General features: G+C 39.2%; 1 protein-coding gene across 1 annotated transcript in view; it reads left to right on the top strand.

Annotated features, from left to right (window-relative positions):
* The window catches only part of SH2D4B (SH2 domain containing 4B), an 82,447-nt gene extending 60,790 nt beyond the window's left edge, over positions 1-21,657 (top strand). The window contains exons 7-8 of the mRNA XM_064464851.1: positions 6,614-6,834; positions 10,584-21,657. Of these exons, the coding sequence (XP_064320921.1) occupies positions 6,614-6,834; positions 10,584-10,676 (314 nt within the window). The 3' untranslated portion in view covers positions 10,677-21,657. The remainder of the gene's footprint in view (positions 1-6,613; positions 6,835-10,583) is intronic.
* Positions 21,658-22,024: the final 367 nt, after the last annotated feature.

Below are 22,024 nucleotides of genomic sequence, written 5' to 3'. Positions count from 1 at the left end.
AAGCTATTGCTCTGAGTGATGTAGAGACTGCTTTTCCTTGAGAGCATAAACTACAGCTGCTCTAGTTCTTGCGCTGCAGGGAAGCAATCACTTCATCTTCCCTGCTTTTATACTTTTGGTCTTTCTGAGTGGTTGAAGGAGCTGGATTTTTCACCCTTTCCTAGACCAGAGCTGGTTGCTAGTGTCATCCATTTGAACATTTGTTTCAAGCCTTTACTGTCCCACCTTATTATGGGATCTAAAAAAGGTCAGATTTATTCTAAACGTTAGTTCTTCAGCTTCACTTTTCATCTTAGCTTGTGTTTGTTCCTAGTGTATATCTTCCTTTGCTGTGGGCTCTGAAATCGATAACCCCTTCCATTAGGTTCATAGGCTAGTGTTCTTACAAGCTGCTTTTGCACTTTCTGACAGGGGTTTATGTTAATGCTGGCATGCTAATGCAGGCTGTCAGCTCTTCCTAAACCATACTGGCTGCAGCTGGATTAATCCCTTCTGAATTTCTATTTACTTTTCTGATTATTTCTTTCAAAACTGATTGCCTGTATTCATATTCTGGTCCCAAGTAGGTTGGGTCTTTACTTCCAACTACATGATTTTTATTATTATAATGATGTAGGCAGAAAAAACTATGACCTATTTTCTTCTCCTCAACCTGGAACTTTTCTGGTTTGATTAAAAATACCCAAGACCTTAAAGTCTGTTCTATACAAATTTATTTTCAGGCTTTTAAGGTGGTTTGTTCTGAAATTTGTTTCATCTTTTTTGCAAAGTGAGGTGTAATCCAACTTCTGACTCTCAAATTAAGTCTCAGAGAGAGGAAATTTATTTGGAAATTTTTGGAAAATTCACCTCTTTATTTCCCTTTGGGAAACACTTTATTCCAACTGGTATCATTATAGTAGTCTGACTAGCTCAGTTTTTCAATTCCAAAGAATGGAAGGGATTGGCTGGTGCTTAGCAAACTGATCCTTCTAACCCTTGTGCTGTTTTATCACTGTCTTTCAAATTACTGTTTAGATCTGCCTGTATAATTGGACAAATATAGTCCTTTACATTATTTGGGAGTTATCTGCTAATTCCTCATAATTCCTTATGTTTACTCATTTATTTATCGTTTACACTTGCTTTAAGTGTAATGTGTCTGTGTGACTTTTAGCATGTGAATTATTCATGTAATGATCGCAGGAACGTTTGTATTCACAAGGGCTTTGATCTAATCCCACTGAAAACAAAAGAGATACTGGGATTGGCTTCTCTGGTTTGCATGCTGCTCCTAATTTTGATTGGTGACCTAAATCACACACTTCCCTGGTATAGATGTCTTAAGTTGTTTAAACAGGATGAGTGTCTTTCCTCTTCATTGATTACCTGTGAATATTCATAATTGTTCAAGAAATCAATTTTGCATGAAATAGAAGGCTTTTCATAATGGTCATGAAAGCACTTTCGGCATGAATGCTCTCATTAATATTTATTCATGCCAGTATTTGTGACGCTTTTGCTCTATGAGTAAAACCTCATGCACTAGAGTGTTTGAGATCAAGCTAATGAAAAAAATGAAAAGAGGAAACATCAGCTAAGCAAATAGCTTCTATTGCAGAAGAGTAAATGAATGCTTCTGGGCTGTGTTTGTACCTACTGTCCCTCTAATCTTAGTCAACCTCTCAGCATATATAAATGCACATATGCATATCAAAAATATATTTATCATTAAAGGCCAAATTATCTTTAGAGATTGACATTATTATTACATACGGTATATTAGACCACTGGTAGATTGTGGGTGTTGGTCTCCTCTCCCAAGTTACTAGTGATAGGATAAGAGGAAATGGCCTCAGGCTGCATCAGGGGAGGTTTAGATTGGATATTAGAAAAAATTTCTTTACTGACAGAGTGGTCAGGCCCTGGCACAGGCTGCCCAGAGAGGTGGGGGAGTCACCATCCCTGGAGGGGTTCAAAAAATGTGTAGACATGGCACCTCAGGGCATGGTTTAGGAGACCTGGGGGTGTTGGGTTGGTGGTTGGACCTGATGATCTTAGAGGTCTTTTCCAACCTTAATGATTCTATGAGTCTAGATTTCAATAGTGGACATGATGTAACTCAATCTGTATAATAATAAAAAAAAAAATTTAGACTTCTTGTAGTCTTGCCTTGTTGGCAAAGTTTGCCGGCTTTTCTAGTTTGGATTCATGCTTGTTGTGGCATTCTCTTAGCAAATATTTACGTATTTCATCTCCTGAGTTTCACCCAAGGATGTATGTAGGATAATGCTGAGAGAAGAGTGGGAAGCTGAAGTGTCATTGCATAATATTTCAGAATAGCATTCTCTGCTATTGAGGCTGCTGTAAACTTGGAAGGCAGCATCAAGATTTCTTAGCTGCGCCCACTAAATTTATAATGGACTCTTCAGTTCCCACGTAAGCTTAATATACTCTAAATATTAGGATGTTCTTTTTCCTTTCTGGAAGAGTGGTGGCAGTAAAAAGAACATAATTACAACAAAAATGCAAAGACTTGCCTATCATCTACAAATTGTCATTACAGGCACTGGATTTAAAAATGAAGCTGTTAATTAGGAACCTGTCAGTTGATGATGAATGTCCTATGATTCGAAATAACTGTCTTCCAAATTGTTATTCTCTTGCTGAGAATCCAAAATGTTTATATGCATAAGAATTGCAAAACTAGAATGTTTGAAGTGGACAGGTAGATGCATGTAACATGTTACATGCAATGAATTTGGGGGGTAGGGGGCTAAAACTCAAGACAACTGATGGGGTTTCCATGCTTTCAAGAGGAGTTAGTTACACCTTTGATCCACTCCCAGTCAAAACCCTGCTGCTTTTTTATGGTTTGTTATAGACAACAGCAGTTTATACTCTGAGGGAAATTGTTTGGCATGACAGGTAGAAGACGTGAGTTTCAGTGGGGGAGCTAATTGCTGTCCAAATATGCTATTGTGTACTTGGCCACATGATGAGTTAAAATGATGATACCAATGATACATTGATTAATTGTGAGGTATTTATTTAAATGTCTGATTTGCAAAGTTGTGCTTTTGTGAAAGGATTACTGCTTTTGACACAGTGATGCTTTACACCATGTGGAGATGTTGCCTTTTTTCTTCCTTTTTTTTTTTTTTTTTTTAAGAGATTAGCAAGAATGAGGGAGGGGAAAATTAGCATTCAAAGCATCAGTGGATTCTTTTCCAGATAATATTTCCAGTTAATATCCTAACTAGCACAAATAAGAGCATTGGTGATTCTAAACCTCTTACCAGAGTCTTGGGAAACCAAAGTTTCTTGACTTCAGTTCAAACATTTTTAAATGTTCATGTAGAGGTTTCACAGATGTTGTTTATCTCTCTGCAGCTGTCTCAGGAGTGAGCAGTGCCACTCTTTTTCTGGTTGTCTTGAGAACAGTATAATGTTTTTTAAAGGGTGGAGGGAGACTTTCATTGCTGCAATCACCACCCACTGAAGAATTGAACCAGAGAAAAATAAGATAACTGGGAGGCAGAGAGAGGGAGGAGGTGGTGGGGAGAGATGGTTTCTCATGAGCTGTTAACAGAATCAGGAGAGGAAAAGGGAAGAAAGCAGCTGGCTGATAATTTATTACACCATCTTCAGCAGAAAAGAGAATTAAAACAAAAAAGAACTTGGCCGTGAGCAACGTAGCATTCCTCACCTACTCAGTGATATAAAGCGCCCAGAACAAAAATAAGGTCTGGCAATGAAGATAACATCATGTGAAAGCCTGCAGTGTCTTAGCTCTACTGGTGGGAGTTGACAGCAGGTTCACAGATTGTTTAGCATTAAACTAATCGATGCTAAATGAATTTCATATTATATGCCTGATAGTGATGGTCATTCAAACCCTAGAAATATCCTAAGAATGATGTTCACCATATAATACAAACTCTCTTTTTTTACAACTCTTTTTTTTTACAAACGCTCTATTTTTATAGGTGCTATAAATTGTCTAAGGCACCTCTTTCCCTAGCAGGGCTGTGTAACAGTTCTGACACTGCTTAGAGAAGGGGTAGTTGAAACAGCACCCATTTCCTATCCCAAAAGTTACCAGCGTGGTTTCAATCTAGAATGACAGTATAAATATTATTGGAATTAATGTAGTATTTGCTGGTGATGGAACTGTTTATCCTTGTGGGTATCATTGAATGCTCTGAGCTTGTTAGTGTGGCTCATGTTCATGACTTTCTAGCAGAGATTTGTCAAGGAAGTGGGCATCATAATCACCGATAAAACCTTTCATTGTATATCTAAATTAGGGCAATTTGGGAGAAGACTGGATATTCATCTTAACACAAATAGTGTGACTTCAGAATCTTGGCATGTGGCACCTGGTATTGGGATCTAGTAATACAGCTTCACATAATATGCTCTATCATGTGGACTGGTATTAGTACTATCTTCTCATTTGAACAGAGTTCAAGAATTTTTAACAATTCATCTCAGAAGTCTTCCAATAAAGCTGTTTTTAATTTTGCAAAGTGCAGTAACTGACACTGTTGGCTGAGCAGTTTTATGCTGTTTCTAAACAAATGCGTACGTTTGCATGTTCTGTGTGTCTGGTGCAAAGATGATGCAATATCCTCCAGAAGAGAGAACTGTACATCATTCAGCAGAGTATATATCTGTATGTTTCTTCTTAGTACTGAGGATATTTCAGTAGGGACCTCTGAGCCCCACTGAGATTAAGCCCTTCTTGTGTTCATCATTGCACCAAGTAAAACTGTAAAAGACATTCATTCCCTCAAAGTAGACAAAAACTGAAAGAAGATGATGTTTTTTTTCTTTCCTAACATCACAAAGTGATCACTTTTAGGTCCCAGATCTCCCCTGTCCCTTCCTATGTCTCCCAGAGGCATAATTTTCCTTGTGGGCTTAATTAGAGCATCCCAAACTTTGGCCTTTCAAGTAGGCCCTTCTTTGTATGAATTGGTAATCCCTGAGCTATGGTTATTATCACACTAAAGCCATGTGGCTTTTCAGTACTTGGACTCCATGGAACTCTTACTAGGACACATATTTGAGTCTATGATGACAAGCAGTTCCATTAAATATTACATGTATTGGTTTGAGAAAGTTTAGCTTCACAGAGGGTAACTTTGGAACATGTACTTATATTATTTATGGACATTTGTGCCATGTTCACATTCAGGATGGTCTAATTCAACATCTGTTCCTGATTAAAGCAAGCATCTGGTATTTCACAGAGAATTGAGACATGAGCTTACTGTCCTCTAGGCCCTGGGCAAATTGGAACCAGGCTCTCTAGGTGGATGGTAAGACCTGGTGTAGCGCTGGGTACAATTCTCATCCCACCTTTTATGTGGGGTGTGATCAGAATAGGGTTTATCTGTTATACCCTGTTTGCAAGCAGAAGGGCCAGCAACTTCAGTGTTGTGTCCTAGGATCAGAAGGAAAAAAGAGAGAATAAGATTTTTCCAACACAGAAGAACAAAATGGGAAAGCTCTTGAAAACTCTACTCCTGTTAAACTTTATCCCTTGCTTATGCTGCAAATGTGAATTTGTGATCATTCTTTTGCCATGACAAATAAGTTTGTCATACAGCAAAGGAATGAATTCTCCTATAAGACAACTGCTTGGTGACCATAATATGGGGAGAGAGTTTGTTCCCCAGTTGAGTTTGTTCAGAGAGGTAAGCTGGCTCATAGAGAAAATGACCACAGGATGGGTGTCACGTGCTGCAAGAAGCCCCGAGTAATTTTGTCTTCTCTTGTTCTGGAGCAAGGTGCATAACTTGTTGTTCATTATGAATTGTAAAGACTAGCTTGCTTCTGGTCAACAAATACAATATTTATTTCTTTGTATTAGTACTCCGTTTAGTTCATGGCTAGAGGTTTTTACTAGAGGAGACTATTACTTTGATATTAAACCTGAAAAGTCCCTGAAAGAAAGGATTAAGATCTTTGTTTCTTGTTTTCCTCTGTGACAATGTTCCCTAGAAATGCAAGCCTGTGAACAGGTAATCTAACATACCCATCTCTCTGTTAGCAGGTCTGTTAGTTGCAGGGTTTGATTTCTTTGTGCTCCAATATAGCTGTACGCATCTATGGATGTGTGTGTGTGTATGGACGTACAAAAGCAGACAAATACTTTTTTCTCCTGACACAGTGCTTTTTGTTCCTTCTTTAGGACCTTTAAAACAGTTGTAAGGCAACACAGTCAAAAGTACTGCAGTACAATTGCAAATATCACCAATGTATTGCAAATTCAAATTGCAATGCCGAACCGTGCTAGTCTACTGAATGATCACTTGTACAGAATTTGCTGGTCTGATAGGCCAGTTGTGTTTATGCAGTTCCTCTGAAAAAGCAGTAAGGATGGGACAAAGCAGTTCTTAATCAGTTAACTAAAAAGCATATTGCACCAGACTCCATCAGAACTCTTATAGCTGTCCTTCAGAAGTGAATACCATAAACATTTCCATGGCTCCAACTCCTCCTATAAACATTTCAATCTTGAGAAGTTCTGCCATTTTAATTTCACTTCTGCTATGTATTTGTTGCATTTGATTTACTCTGACAGACCTGTTATCTGCATAAGCATAGGTATTTTTCTTGCCAGGTATTATCAGCCGCCAAGAGGCAGAAGAGTTGTTGATGAATAGATCTGAAGGAACATTCCTGGTGCGAGTCAGTGAGAAAATCTGGGGCTATGCATTGTCTTATCGCCAGCAAAGTGGGTTCAAACACTTCCTGGTTGATGCTTCGGGGGATTTCTACAGCTTCTTGGGGGTAGATCCAAACCGACATGCAACACTGACAGATCTTATTGATTTTCACAAGGTAACACTTGCTAGGTAGAGATCAATAGCTGAGTGGAATGGATTAATAATTTAAAGAGGAACCGTGTAATTTGAAACCACACTGGAAAGTAGAAGTAACCATAGTGGGGAAAAGAATATGTGTATATGTTCTACAGTAAGCCTAGCTGTAACACTTTGTGCCTTTTGTTGCAGTGAATCAGAAGGCTTTTCCCCTTCTTTCAGATGCTTCAGCATGTATTTGTGTTCCCTTCTAAGCAGATTCTTACGTAACACATGCTGTCCTGGGCTAAAAATGGACTAATAAGGGCTGACAGAGCTAATACTTTTTGAGCCTCTTTGCTGTGCAAAATTGGATTGGAAATACCATAGAAAGGTCTTTCAGTGAAATTTCAGCATTTTTCGACCTTTGATGCAAGGGCTGTAATGTGCAAAAGCAACGGTGTGGGGCCCTGTGGTAAAGAAGGAAAGACAGAGGGGTTCTTTTTTAGGGATGTGCTAAGGGTCATTCCTTATTATCCAAAACGATCTTACGAGTAATTTACTACTCGTCTTTGACTTTAGATGGGTTTGAATTACTTTGCCTCTAACTTGTGTTTCTTGTTGCCAGGCTGTGACTAAACAGTAGCACTGTTTCTGATAGCATAGGTTGTTTTCATCATCTTGCATCTTTCCCTACCTTCATCACTTTAAATTCTGCTTTTTTCTTAGCTGCCCTTACAATTTCTCTTCATCCCCTCTTTTCTAGCTCCCTTTCTGTTTTTATTCTTTTCTCACTCTTGTCTCAAACTCTTCTCTATTAATCTTTCCTTCTTTTCTTCACAGATTTTAATTTTTTCAGTACTTAGTCTCACAGACACTAAGCAGAGATTATTTTTCTTATTTCTCTTTTCTTTTAAATCTGTCTTTTATTTCATCGAGTTTGCAACTTCTCTTCAGTCAGACCTGCACATTATTTCTTCCATCTGTAATCCTTACATTTCAATTGTTATTAGCAGTGCCGTAGAAGTCAATTATTTTGGATTTTATTGGCTTGCCAAAAAGAAGTAGAGTTTCTCAGAATTTACATTTCATGAAGGAACAAAGATTATGTTGTGATATCCTTCATAAAAACATAGATGTTCACTTCCTAAATAGGATTTCTAAGTCCCCAAACAAACAAAAAAATCAAGGGCAGAAAATCCCAAAGTCATTCAGGTTCACTAAAAATCATAAATTTGTTCTGAAAATTAGATTTTGGTTGGCCTCTGCTCCCTCACCTTCTTTCTCCCACCTTGTGGGCATGCATGCACACAGAGGTGGCTTTATTTTAAGATCAAATAAAAGTTAAGACAAATGAGGTTTTCCTTGGTGTCCCCTCACAGATCGATATGACATTGTATTTCCACATGGGAGGATAGTTGGCGTCACACTTGACCAAAAAATATCTCTTCCTCTAGTTTGATGAAATTCTCTCTCAATGGCCACCTTGGAAGCCAAATGCTCCCCCCACGCCTCATCCTCTACCCCAATTTTTATTGCTGACCATGACGTTGTATGGTATGGAATATCCTTTTGGCCAGTTTGGGTCAACCAACTGGGCTGTGTCCCCTCCCAACTCCTTGCTTATCCCCAGCCTACTCACTGCCAGCAGGACTGAGCAGGAAAAAAGAGAAAGCCTTGATGCTACGCAAGCACTGATCAGCAATAGGCAAAACATCACTGTGTTAGCAATACTCTTTTAGCCGCAAATTCAAAACGCACCACCATACAGACTGCTGCAAAGAAAGTTACCTCCATCTTGGCCAGACCCAGTACAAATGGAAAGGGTCTAGCGAGGGCCTTGTGAGGGAAAGAAAAGCACACATATGACACCTCAAATGCAGATTATCAGGCATTGGACATAAGAGCTCTGGCTAAAGTAGTATCCCCTGTGCTCCTGGGGAGCCGTGATGGTGACAACCAATTCCAGCCACTTCTGCTCCAGCTATGTTCCTATATTTTCATCACAGCTCATCCTAGGCAATCACTGTTCTAGAAACACATCTATTTACAGACAGCAGCAGGGCACTTGTCAAAGCAGAATGGCTTTTAGTTCCTGACATTTAAAGAAAAAAAAAGTTTTCTTAGGTGCCCCCTGATAATAGTTAATAGCTCCCCCTGTAGTAAGCCTATCAGAGAAACTAGTTCACCTTTAATGTCACCACACAATTCTCTTTTAACTGTCTAGCTTAATAGCTATATTAAAACTGGTCTCTTTGGCAATCATTTCAGGAGGCATCTTATCCTGTCTCACACAGTTTTCTTTGAAGCTTTTCTGCCTGCCCTTTCTGGTGAAGTACATTGTCAAGTGCCCCAAAGCCTTCTGGTAACCAGCTACGCAATCTTTACGTAAATGGTTGCACTGTGGGCACACATTCTCTTGCAGCTATTGCTATATTGTTTGGAAAAGTTGCTGCTTCCTCAGGGCTATTTTTGGCAAGAGTATACTTCCCTCCCCAAAAGCTGCATCACCTTCACTTTGAGGACCTTTTGCACTTTCAATCCAAACGAGCAGGGCTGGCATAACAAGTTTTTTTAGTTGCTTGTATTTAGTAATCTAAAACTGCTTCATTTTGATTTAAAAAAATTAAGAAGAGGTCACCCAAGCAACTCAGCTGACAGATACAAGGGCGTAGTAATCATTAACTGGAAGAACAAAATTCTTACAGAAGAGGGTGTGAGGGTGCATGTTCTCTTATTACTATTTGCATTTAGATACTGTGTTGAAAGCAGCAATATCATGTCCAAGATTGTTGCTAAATCTTTGTATTTACTTCCTCATAACCTCAAAAGCATTTAATTTGAGTAGTAACTCTCTCTGAACTTGTTCTCAGTCTGATGTAGTGCTTGGGAAAGAACCATGACTGGGACCCTGCATGTATTCTGAGGAAATCAGGCACCAAACTTCCACTGGGTTGATCTCAAGAGAAACTACATAAGTTTTGAAAATGTTATGCCCATATATAGATCCATAACTTGGATCTAAACTTTCAGATGAAGGGTTGCTATTTTAGCCAACGTAATTCTGGATTCTGGCTCATTTTGGTGCATCCGTAAATCTTAAACTTCTACAAAAATAAAAATTATCTATCATTACTCTAGGAATAGTGCAAAAGCCAAGTTCTCTACTTTTCCAGTAAGTTTTTTTGTATTCATCTCAGTAATCAATTCCTGGAATGACGGGCTTGGCATGTGGGTATTTAACTAATGAGAATAGGTGCTATTTGTAAGGACTGTCTTTACCCAAGCAAGGTTAATATCTTTCACTGCTCTGTAACGAGCCAGAAAGCTGTTACTGTTGTGTGTGAACACTCAACATTGAGCTCCTGCTCAGTCTGCCTAGGGAAGCTTCTTTCACCCCAGTGACTATGGAAGTAGCACAGTAGGACTGGCATATGTCTGTTAAGTTAAGCCTTGAGAACATCCTTTATAGGTACCTGTAGCTGTTTTCCTTAAGTAGTGTAGCAAGTTACTGGTAGTTCAAATCACAGCCTCTGTTGTACACCAACTGTTTGAATTCACTATTTGAGACGAGCACAAGTTACTACTGGCATAAGTACAAAATAAACATGAAGAAAATGGATAGTTGATAGGATCCCTTTGCTGGTCTGTACTTGTTTTATCAAGTGTTTATTCATAATTAGTTACTAGTTACAGTGGAGCGGTGGTCTGTGTTGCTATCAGTTGCTTTTCTTAGAAGACAGGTTTAGACACCTGTAAATGATATTTTAATTGGTTTTATCTTTCTAGGAAGAAATCATCACATCCTCAGGTGGGGAGCTACTACTGGAGCCATGTGGACAGCAGAAGAATCCACCAGACTACAGCTCTTTATTTGAATAACTGATCCAGGACCAAAAAGAATGCATTCTGCATAGCCGTAGTAATAGATAGCTCCAAAAGTAAACACTGAAAAGTAGTTAACAAAATTCCAAAGCCGCTGGTCCTGTGGCCAAAAAGCATCCTCATTAGAAGCCCAAAATAATTGTTTTGCATCTGAATTATCATCATTATTCACATGGCTAACATTTTAAGGGTGAGAAATGACCAGCAATTTACAAATGAGGATTATTCCCAGAAATTTTCAAGGGGTTGTGGCCAATTGCACCAAACCCTAAGTTCCCATCTTGATTTCCTTAATGTCTGAGATTGAAAATGCAAAACGCAGCAAGTACGGGTTGGACATATTCATAGAGTATTGTATGAACTACCAATATGGGTGAACAGATTCTTTTTTCCAAAGCAAGGTTTGTCAGTTTCTGTTGACAATCTCACTGATAACAAGAGAAGCAGTCTTAAAATGTCCTTTTGCAGTTTGTGATTGCTAAAGTGGCTAGGTGTAGCTGGAAACTTGCCAACGCGCTTTTGAATTCAGGCCTACGAAGTTCATAGAGAGCACAGACAGAATAAGGTCATTCACATTTTCTTTACAGTTCTATGCAGTCCAACAGCCTTGGAAAGAATTTTACTGCTGTACGGGAAGTGGTCAGTTTATTCTAAACTAGTTATTCTAATGAAAGCAGTCTGATTTGCAGAAACAACACTCCTCTCACTGGCCTTGTCATGTTTTCTGCTTTCTGACGTGCAAGATACCTGCTGGAGATTCCTAGCTTTACTTTGCTATAGGACAAGATATCTTCCTTAGCTGAGCTGTGAGTGAAGGTAGGGGTGGTACATTTATCCATAGAAAAGGTACAACTAATTACATTATAATCATGCTATTTCATGTTTAAAAAAAGATGCACACAATGTGTTCTGGATCCATTTGTTATACATATTAAACCCCATGAAAATAGATCTGTAGCCTAGTTCTAGGGAGCAGTTCCTTAGTGTTTGGACTACTGGAAAAAAAGTCTCATCATAGTAGATAATTTGCAGTCCTGCAATTTGTGTCTTAGTAGTCCTTGCACTCCGGGATGTCACACAATATAGATGTAGTCCTGCATTGTTTCACTGGTAAGCTGGGATACCATTGAGGCAACCATTTCAGGAAAGGGAGTGGGAGAGTTGCAGAACTGATACTGTCACCTTCCTGTGTTCCTTCCTCTGTTCCCATGAACGGCCAGGTAGAAATTGCTGGGTATAGAACCGATCTTTTCAGCTCCAAACATTCATTTTGCAGGGCAGCATTTCAAATAACACGGTTGTGACAGTTTTATAAAGAACTGATTTGTTTCAAGAGTGAGTGGGACACGGGAGAAGTACTTGTGTGCCTCTTGCTTAGTCTCATAGTCATGCCTTTAATAACCGGTTTCTCACTGTGGCAGTTTTTTCCTATGTGATATGTATGTTGAGATGTAAAGTGGACCAATCCGTATGTGTTACTGTATCTCCACAGTCAATTTTTTTCAGGGAATCTCTTTCCATATAGGAAAGGCACACTGAGTGTATTTCTATATGCTACTGCTTCAGGCAGTCTCTGTGGTTCTCTTCCAAATCCCAGTGCAGACTTCCCTCCTGAACCTCATCTAAATCCATCTCTCCTCAAATAGTCATTTCTTTTGACTCATTGTTGCCTTCTATACTTTGCCTTGTCCAAGCTTATAATGCACACTGTACATTTAAGGTGCTACAATAATTATAAATACCTGTGGTAGTAATAACATCAATTTTTTTCCTAGTAATTCTACAGTTAGCCCATATTAAAGTACAGATTTTTGCATGCAAACTTCATTGTTGTTTGGGAAAATTTTCTTCTCTTAACATCGCTCTTTGTGTGATTTAATCCACCGATGTTTGCGCCCCATGAAAAGAAAATTCTAATGAACTTTCCATGGAGACTTAGCTGGACAGTTTCCGTATTAATCACTTGGGACACTGGCTAAGGAGGTTTTAAATAGTTACTGTTAGCACCTCATAACAAAGCAAATCAGGACACAGCAAATAAGCAATGCTTTTTAGCTGGAGCAGCTGTTCTTATCTGCACAGGGCTCAGATAAGACAACAGCTGGGCTTTTCACAGCACGTGTCCTACAGAGGTAGGACATTCTTTAGCTTTGTGCCTGTGATGCCTTGAAAAACAAAGTGACTTGGCAGTTAGACAAAAGGTCAAGATACCCAAGTGGTCTTGGAATTTTGTTGAAGTGTGGTCCTCTGCAGGTCACCAGGGGCTGGATTCTTGAAGTGGAATACAGCTCTGCAATTCTGAAGGCCTCTAGTAGGATCTAATAGTCTCCATTAAATAAGAAGCCTGGTATGTGTGATCCAGGATCAGAACACACCTGGTACAGGTGTATATAGACGTTGAATCCAGCTACCAGCATGTGTGGCTCAGCACAGAGTAATTCACTGTGCTTCAAATATGGACTCTGTAAAATAATCACACAGTACATTGCTTTTTTTCCAGTAGAACATTCACTAAGTGCAGTCTACCTCCTCCAAAGAGCCCCAGTATCTACCAGCTTTTCCCTCTGAGAAACTAGCTGTGCACTTCCTCCTTCTCTATAGGCATCTCAAGAATGGCCTCAGGTTATTCATAGCTGCCCATGTTTCATCACAGAACAACCAGGCCCCTGCTTTGAAGGAGAATGGAAAGCAACCTTTTAAAGTTAAAAAACGCAGGTATCCCTAGACTTACTTCTGAGGCCAGAGAGCAGCAGCTGGCTGTGTAGGACTGAGGGTCTAAAGGTGGTACTGAGTAATTAAGGTGGTATTTAGAGACCTAGACATGTTTGCAGACTGGTGTTTTCCTTTATGGCCTGTTAAAAAAAAAAAAAAAAAAAAAGGCATAAAATGCCACCTTCTCTTTGGAAAACGTGCTAGGCATGCTAGAAAAGAAGACATGCGATTTAATTTCCAAAGTTTTCAGAAGATTACTCAACCCATTGTACACAATTTTGGAAATGTTTATAGACAGAATGTTGAAGAACTTGTTCCATAAAGAATTCACATTCAGAGACTGATAATAATACAGCTATTTATTTCTAGTGAATCATTTCCCAGCAACAGTTTGCATTTTGTTTAGCCAATAAGAAGGTTTGGAAGTGTTAGCTCTTTAGCTTATGTGTCTTCCTGTGATGTAATTAACATCACAACAGCACGATTATTTTCACTTTGGAGCACATTTCCTACTTTTAATTTTCTAAATTTTTCTGTCTATGCTCCATCCATTTCTCATTCCAGGTTTTACCTGGCTTTAAAATAAATCCCTTGTAAGTTCCCCTGCAAATGAAATTACTTGGAAAACTCCAACTTCATCTGGGAGTTTTATTATGCTAATAAATGTCAGAATTCTGAAGTAAAGAAATTGCTTTTTTTTTTCTATAGCCCCACAGAAATAATGAAAAATAGCCAGCCAATTCATAGAGTTACCAGGAAAGAAAACCTCAACAATACATAACCAGAAGCAGCAGCAATAAAATACAATGCAACTTAACTGAAGATAAATTTTGAAGGAAACAAAAGGAGATCATAGCAAACAGAAATTAAGAGGAACAGAAACTTTCCTTGGTAGAGACGTGCAGCTGCTGCCAATACACTTGAGGGCTGTGGGCAAAGTACAAGCGTGGAGATGTTTTCTAAGCTAACAAATGCTTCTTGTCTTCCAGAAAATAAGAGGACTATGAAAAGGTAACCAGTTACTAGGAAGAATAGAAGGGAAAGCAGTGAAGGAGTAAATATGGAGCATGGAAAAAATAAGAAAGGGGGAAATGCGCTTATCCCATTGTTTCAAAAGCATTTTGGACTTTTGCTGGTCTGGGAGGAAGACTGGTCACTGCTACCTCCCTCTCACTCTGCAGGCCTCCAAGATTTCAGCTTTGAGCTAAATCTACATTGGAGCTAGATTTTACACTCTCAGTCTGTAAGAGCTGGGCTGGTCCATGCTGCAGCCTTGAATGCTGCATCTGCTTCATGCTGTCTGCCTCTACATTTCGCACTGTCTGAAGTTCTTCATCACTGTATATGAAGTCTTTTTTAGTGCTGCAGTTTCAATGTCTGGATCAATGTCTAATATTCTATTAGACAGTGACCTTCAAGTCTTGCTTTCTGATCTGTTTTTCCAGTGGTAGCTATTGTTGGGTCATAAGAGGTACGTGTTATGGATTTTCATTGTAAGATTTCCTGTCAATATTTTATGTCAATGAGACCAGCGGGAATACACCGAGACATGTATTATGGTAACTGTTTCATGAGGAAAAATGCTACAGCAATAAGGAAAACAAACTTTTAAATGAATTGAACTTTTCTTCATATCTGTTTCACAGCAATAAATATGGCATATAAGGTCCCAAGCTTGTCTGCATATCTCTTTGAAAAAGCAGCTCTTGAGGAGTTATTTTTGCTTCTTCCTGGATCCACAGATGCATCTGTTCTTTCTAATTTTGTTTTCATCTGTTATGGTACACAGACATCTCCAATTTAATTGGCAAGTCTACGCTTGGGGTGGCAGGCGAAACGCCCTCCTTGCCCACCTCCCCTTCCCAGGTGCCTCTGTATAACAGGTATGAGGCTGTGCAGGTGGAAGACCGGTCAATGGAAGATGTGGATAACAGTCCGTCTATAGCAGTGACGGTGCCAGTGTCAGAAAGGCCTACCCCCAGTATCAAAACAGCCTCCATAAGGAAGAGAGAATGGGTTATAGTTGTAGGTGACTCCCTTCTGAGGGGAATAGAGGGTCCAATATGCTGGACTGACCCTCCTCTTAGGGAAGTCTGCTGCCTCCCTCGGGCCTGGGTTAAGGACATTGCTAGGAAACTTCCCAGTCTGGTACAGCCCTCAGGCTATTACCCATTCCTGCTCTTCCATGAAACCATAACACATAGTCCAAGGGCAATCAAAAGAGACTTCAGCATCTTGGGTTGGCTAGTAAGGGACTCTGGAGCACAGGTTATTTTCTCCTGTCTCCTTCCAGTTGCAGGCAGCAACACTGGATGGAACAGATGCACCCAGTCTATTAACACATGTCCCTGTGGCTGGTGTCATCGCCACAATTTTGGTTTTTTTTTTAGATAACGGGATGGGCTACGCAGCACCAGGCTTGTTGGCATCTGAAGGGATTCACCTTTCTCGAAGGGGAAACAGGGTCTTTGCTCATGAGTTTGCAGGGCTTATTGACAGAGCTTTAAACTAGGCTTGAAGGGGGAGGGTGTTAATATCAGGCTTGCCTGAGACAAGCTGAGGGATGACATGCCACGGTTAGAGGGATGGGGTGCTAGCGAGGGCACTCAGGCTGTATCTGAGATGCGTAGGGTTCACTGGAGCACAGTTGAAGTTGTATGGAGATGAGCTAGGGGCTGCTGAGGTAATAGAGGCCAAGAGGGGAACACCAGTGAAACACCTCAAAGGAGTGATGGGGTGTTCCTCTAAGAAGGTGACATGGATGATGGCCCAGCTGCTGCTGCTGATACACAAATGTACACAGTATGGACAACAAACAGGAGGAGCTGGAAGCCTTTGTACAGCAGGAAAACTGTGATATAGTTGCCATCACGGAAACATGGTGGGATGACTAGCACAACTGGAGTGCTGCAATGGATGGCTATAAGCTCTTCAGAAGGGATAGGCAAGGCAGGAGAGGCGGTGCAGTAGCCCTGTACGTTAGGGAGTGTTTGGATGGTCTAGAGCTTAATGATGGTGACAATAGGGTTGAGTGTTTATGGGTAAGAATCAGGAGGAAGGCCAACAAGGCAGATATTGTGGTGGGTGTCTGTTACAGACCACCCAACAAGAATGAAGAGACAGATGAATTACTCTACAAGCAGATGGGAGAAGCCTCACAATTGCTAGTCCTTGTCACTGTGGAGGACTTCAGTCTACCGCCGTCTGCTAATCTGGGATCGAGGGCACGCTCAGTAAGTTCACAGATGACACCAAGTTGTGCAGAAGTGTTGATCTGCTTGAGGGAAGTAAGCAACCTATACGATTCTGTGTGTATTCTATGTGTAATACTGCTCTCTTCTCTAAAAGAAAATAAAAAAAAAAACAAGCACAGAAATTGACAGCGGTCATGGATGAGATTTTCAAAGCTATTCAGAGAATGTAGATGCCAGTGTATTACCTCTTATAAATACTGTAATGGAATAATTATGTAGTATGAATATTTATATATTAGTTTTATAAAAGAACAATCCAGGTCAGCTATTAAGTACTAAATCCCTATTGTGCTGAACAAGTGCTGAGCAAAAGAAGATAGCTCCTGTCTCAAGAAAGAGGTACCTAAAATTCTTAGTTATAACAGAGATTATTTTCAGAGTTAGTGAGTAGAAACTGTTTCCAAAGACTAGATTCGGAGTAACAATTTCCACTATGTTTCAATGACTTTGAATCAAACTAATAAAACTAATTTCTTTGCTGAGATGAGCCAGAGGAGGCCACAAAAATGCTCTGAGGGCTGGAGCACCTCTCCTGTGAAGAAATGCTGAGAGAGTTGGGGTTGTTCAGCCTGGAGAAGAGAGGTCTGTGGGGAGACCTTATTGCAGCCTTACAGTACTATAGGAAAGATGGGGGCAACCTCTTTAGCAAGGCCTGTTGTGACAGGACAAGGGGTTATGGTTTTAAACTAAAATTAAAAGGAGGGTAGATTTGAACTGGATATAAGGAAAAAAATTTTTACTGTGAGGGTGGTGAAACCCTGGCCCAGGTTGCCCAGGGAGGTGGGAGATGCCCATCCCTGTGAACATTAAAGGTCAGGTTGGTCGGGGCTCTGAGCAACCTGATCTAGCTGAAGATGTCCCTGCTCACTGCAGGGGGGTTGGACTAGATGGCCTCTAACGGTCCCTTCCAACCCAAACCATTCTATCGGTCTATGATCCTAATACACTGATTACAGTAAAACAATTCAGTTTTGTACAAACTAGGGATCCACTTCTGATCATTCTTCCTGAGTCCCCACAGACCTGAATTTACACTATTAATGGAGTTACACCATGTTTCACTGCAGTCAAAATTCTTCTCTTTACATAATGCCACAACACAAACCTGATCTCAGGTGAAATGTGATAGTTCACTGTGGGAGAAATTTTTCTCTTCCTTTGTATGAATGTATTTGTTTGCATGATTTACAGGTTGGAGTTGATTTTTCCATGATTTTCAAGGACTGACTTTCTTTTCTGTTTTATTATGCCTTTGCTTTAAGATTCCTTTTTTCCTTTCCTAAGACGACAGGGCTAGTGACCTCTGTGAAGTAACAATGTATCCCTGGCTGGGCTATCAATTGCAGAACAGGTGTTTGCGCTTGACCAGATGTTTGATTTGTGTTTCCTGAAATGAATCTTCTGGATACATACTGTCTGATGATAATGACCCGTAATTTATTTTTATAGCTAATTCCTTGCCATGCAAGTGCTGTGTGAAACATTCTTTTCAAATATTTGTTTACTGCTAGCAATTAGTCCTGTAGCTTGTATATTTACATTATGACCCATAGCTAATGCATATTTTATACCAGGCTGGAGCCTTCAATGAGTTTGGTTTCTTCTCTCTTGGAATTTCTTCCAGTAGTTTTAAATGAAGGAAACATCATTTTATGTTACCTTTATTAAACATCAGTAAGTGATTTCTCTTACGGAGGAGAAATAACTTCAAACGGGATTGGACATTTAGTTTGGTCCCAATTGTGCTCATTTGATCTATGTGCAAAGAAAACACTTAGCATTTTAATGTCTTCTTTAACGCTTAGCTGCCATTTCTCCTCTGTTCTCAGTTTTAATGAGAACTGTATGTGGGAGAGAAGAAAGGAGGTAGGACTGTCTTATTGCATGTAATTTTACATGTAACAGCAGGCAAAGTCTTGAATTAAGTATTTACTGAGATGGAGTGTTTTTCCTGCTTATCAGAGGATCCAGGCTGAGACCTACCGTCACTGCTTTTCCCTTACACAACAGCAACAGGAAGCTGTTCATACTGGGTGTGAAAAGGGCCCAAATGGAGTTGAATAAGTAACATTGCAGTGCCCCAGGAATGGTACAGAAGTAGCGTACATCAAGAAGATGGTAAGGACGTATTTTGTATGTCGGTGTATAGAGCTGAGAGTGATTTCAAAATCTTGTTTTGTAGAAATTATTTCTTTTAATCATATGATTGTCATTAATGGTCAATGCATGGGAAGACATGGCCAGTCTTAATGCAATTCCTATTCCACAAATCCATAGAACATCGATTGCCTGAAAGGACCATCAGAAATACTTGTCTTAGACAAGAATTCATATGCATTATTGTATGATATTTGGGGCAGAGGATTTTAAAATGTATTATGCATTATTATCAGGATATGAGAATGTAGAAGCTAAACACTGCTAACCACATAAAGCATAATGAACTTCTCAGTGTAATTTTTATAGCACTTAAAAAGTCAACCAAGAATAAAGGTATCACCGGTTACACTCCTCTCCTGTCAGTGTTGTAAACAAGAAAATGTCTTCTCATCGAGGAGTTGAAGCTTAATAATGGTCTTAAATATTACAGCAAATAATTTCAGAGTTGTACACTGATCACTGCTCTCCAATTAGTAAGATAGCCCATCGCACTTATATTTGTTCTTGGTTCTCAAACTTGTCTTGCTTGTGATAGCCCGATGCTAATGAGAAATACGTTTTTAGTAAGTAATTCAAATCCAGCTTTATGGAAGATGTATTAAGGTATATGTTTCATTGTCATATTTGCCATGAACATTTTCTCGCAGGGAATCCTAGAAAAAAATTAAAATTTCTAAGAGCAATGACTAAATGCATACAGTTCTGGTCTGACTGCTAGACAGTATTTTGTCACCTTTTATGTGCTATACTCACAGCACGCTGATTCATTCATTTTGAATTTCAGTATACGATGAGCTACATTGGAACCTATCTATATTTTTTTAATAACAAATCAGTAAAGAGCTGTGCATTTGAGCAGACAGTTCTGTGGGATAAAAATATTCACCCAACTCCAGTACTGAGCCCCACAATATCCACTGGAGTTGATGTGGCAATCCTTAGTTGATAAATATGAGAATTATTTATAAGGACTGCCCATCAAAATCACTTTTCACTTCCCCCAGAAAGAAACTCAGCTATTCTAAGATCTTCCATTGACACTTTTTAAAGGACAAAAGGTCTGTTTTCAAAATGCAAAGCATCATGAAATTGTTTAAAATTTTTTTAGAGTAAAAAAGATTAAAAATATCTAAAGACATTTTTAATTGCAGAAAATATGAAAAGTATGCACAAATTTAATACGCATAAAAAATCAATTCTGTATTCAGCCCTAAAAGAAAATGTGCTGCTTTAGGCTCCAAAGTCAATACAGATATTCAATGTTTTTGACATTTCATCAGGTATCCCTTCTCTCCCTTAATGCTCTTTCCTTTTAAGGGAGAATGGAAATACCCAGGGAACAGTTATTCAAAATGTCAGGCACATTAAATATCTGATTTGACAACTGAAATAGATTTATGAAAGTTGAAATAAGACCCCATATAATGTTTTCTCCAGAAAAAAATCAAGCTAGCACAGTAGGTGAGTTCAGAAAAAAAAAAAAGAACTGAGGTATATTGTATGCAATTTTGAATATTTTGTGTTACATGCTTGGATCGTTACAGTATGATTTCCATTTATACACTACTAAAAAGTGTCAGCACTGAAAAATAATTAATTTAAATGGAATAATAAATAACATAATGGAAATTAAGTCTACTATTCTAGTTTCTCTGAAAAGGGCTCATTCTGCCAGCCCTATGGTTATGTAAAAGACTAAGCCTATATATGAACTTTTGCAGAAAAAAGGATTTAATTTTCCAAGTTGTCATTGTGACTAATCACAACAGGAACCTCCTCCTGGATGAAGGTCTCTGATTAAGAAATACAGAATTCTGATTACAAGTTCAAATACCAAATAGAAACATTTGCAATGAACCAGTTGCGTGCAAATGCAAAACATCCAACAGAATAGCCACTGTCATGCAGCAAAAACTGAATAAGTTGGGCTCCAGTTGTTCACCTTAAACTGAACTAGAAATGTTGACTTCATCCAGAGGTCCAGGTCAGTGTGGTGTCAGCTCCTCTGACAAAGATCACTGGTTATTTGAGGAGACGTGGGGTCAGAAGAGAGTGTGAAAACTTTGAAACCTTGAAATATTTCCTTGATAGGAAAAAAAATACTTCTCCTTCCCCACCCTAGATAAGAGTCTGTTTGCAAAGGAAAAAAGGAGGCTTTGTGAAACCGTTGCAGACATCTTTTTCCTGTTGGTGAGTAGGCATTTAGACAATTTGTTGAAGTCAATGAGAAGTAAGTTGGGAATAAGGATTTCACAGCCAGGTCATTTTTTATTCATTCTCTTCTATAGCACAGCACATACAGTTGTGAAGTGCTAACCCATCTGTTCTAGGAAGTTGTTCAAAATCCAATGGACTAAAAATATTCTCTTTGCCAAGGAGACAGTCAAGGTGATTTGAAAAGGCTTGGATGCTTTTACTTTGGGCCACAGTCTGCAGATAAATTAAGAGGCATCAGAGCTTTTTTTTTTCCCTCTCCTCTTCCCCCCGACCTATTAATAATGAAGAAAATTCACAACAACCAAGGAGAAACCTGCCTGCTGGCTAATATTCTGTTTGTAATACTGTCTCTGTACCTGCCCATGGTGCTAAAATTCAAGTTACACTTTAGTAATTGATGATCACTTGCCATATCCCTTTGTAAAGCTTTTTTATCAATGTCTTTGGTAGTTCATTTTGTATCAGCAGCAAATGAATGAAATTTTAATGGAACAGAGTGCTCTACTTGAGATTGAATTAATGTTGATTTACCTGTTTCAATATCAAGTGAAGTTTTCAAAGTCTAGAAGGATAATAGTTTTTCAGGTGTTTTTTCTTTGATAACTTTGTTTCTGCACAATGGTGGCATCCTTGTGATCAGCTGTAATAAAGATTAAATGCATTAATGAACTTAGTTTTAACATTAGCGGTGTGCTGTGAGAGACAATGGAAAAATGTGGGGTTTGAAGCTGACTGGCAGAGTCCTTGTAAACGTAAATGCCAGAGAGCTGTAGCAGGGAACACCTTAACTCCTAGAATACCAGCTGGGGAGTTGGGGAGGATCTGAAACGGTTTAAAAATCTCTAAGGTAATGCAGTAATTAGCCATGCACAAGGAAGTACAACAAGGTCATGAATTGAGTTCCCTTCTTTAACAGGAGGAGCCTGTATTATTGTCAGGATAATCTCATAGCACTGCAGGAATAACATCAAACCCTCTGCTCACTTCAGACCAGCCGGTGAA

Source organism: Phalacrocorax carbo, chromosome 13 (genome assembly GCF_963921805.1).
Source record: "Phalacrocorax carbo chromosome 13, bPhaCar2.1, whole genome shotgun sequence".
Lineage (NCBI taxonomy): Eukaryota > Metazoa > Chordata > Aves > Suliformes > Phalacrocoracidae > Phalacrocorax > Phalacrocorax carbo.
Note: the sequence above shows the minus strand (reverse complement) of the source record. Positions and strands in the feature narration are given on the sequence as shown.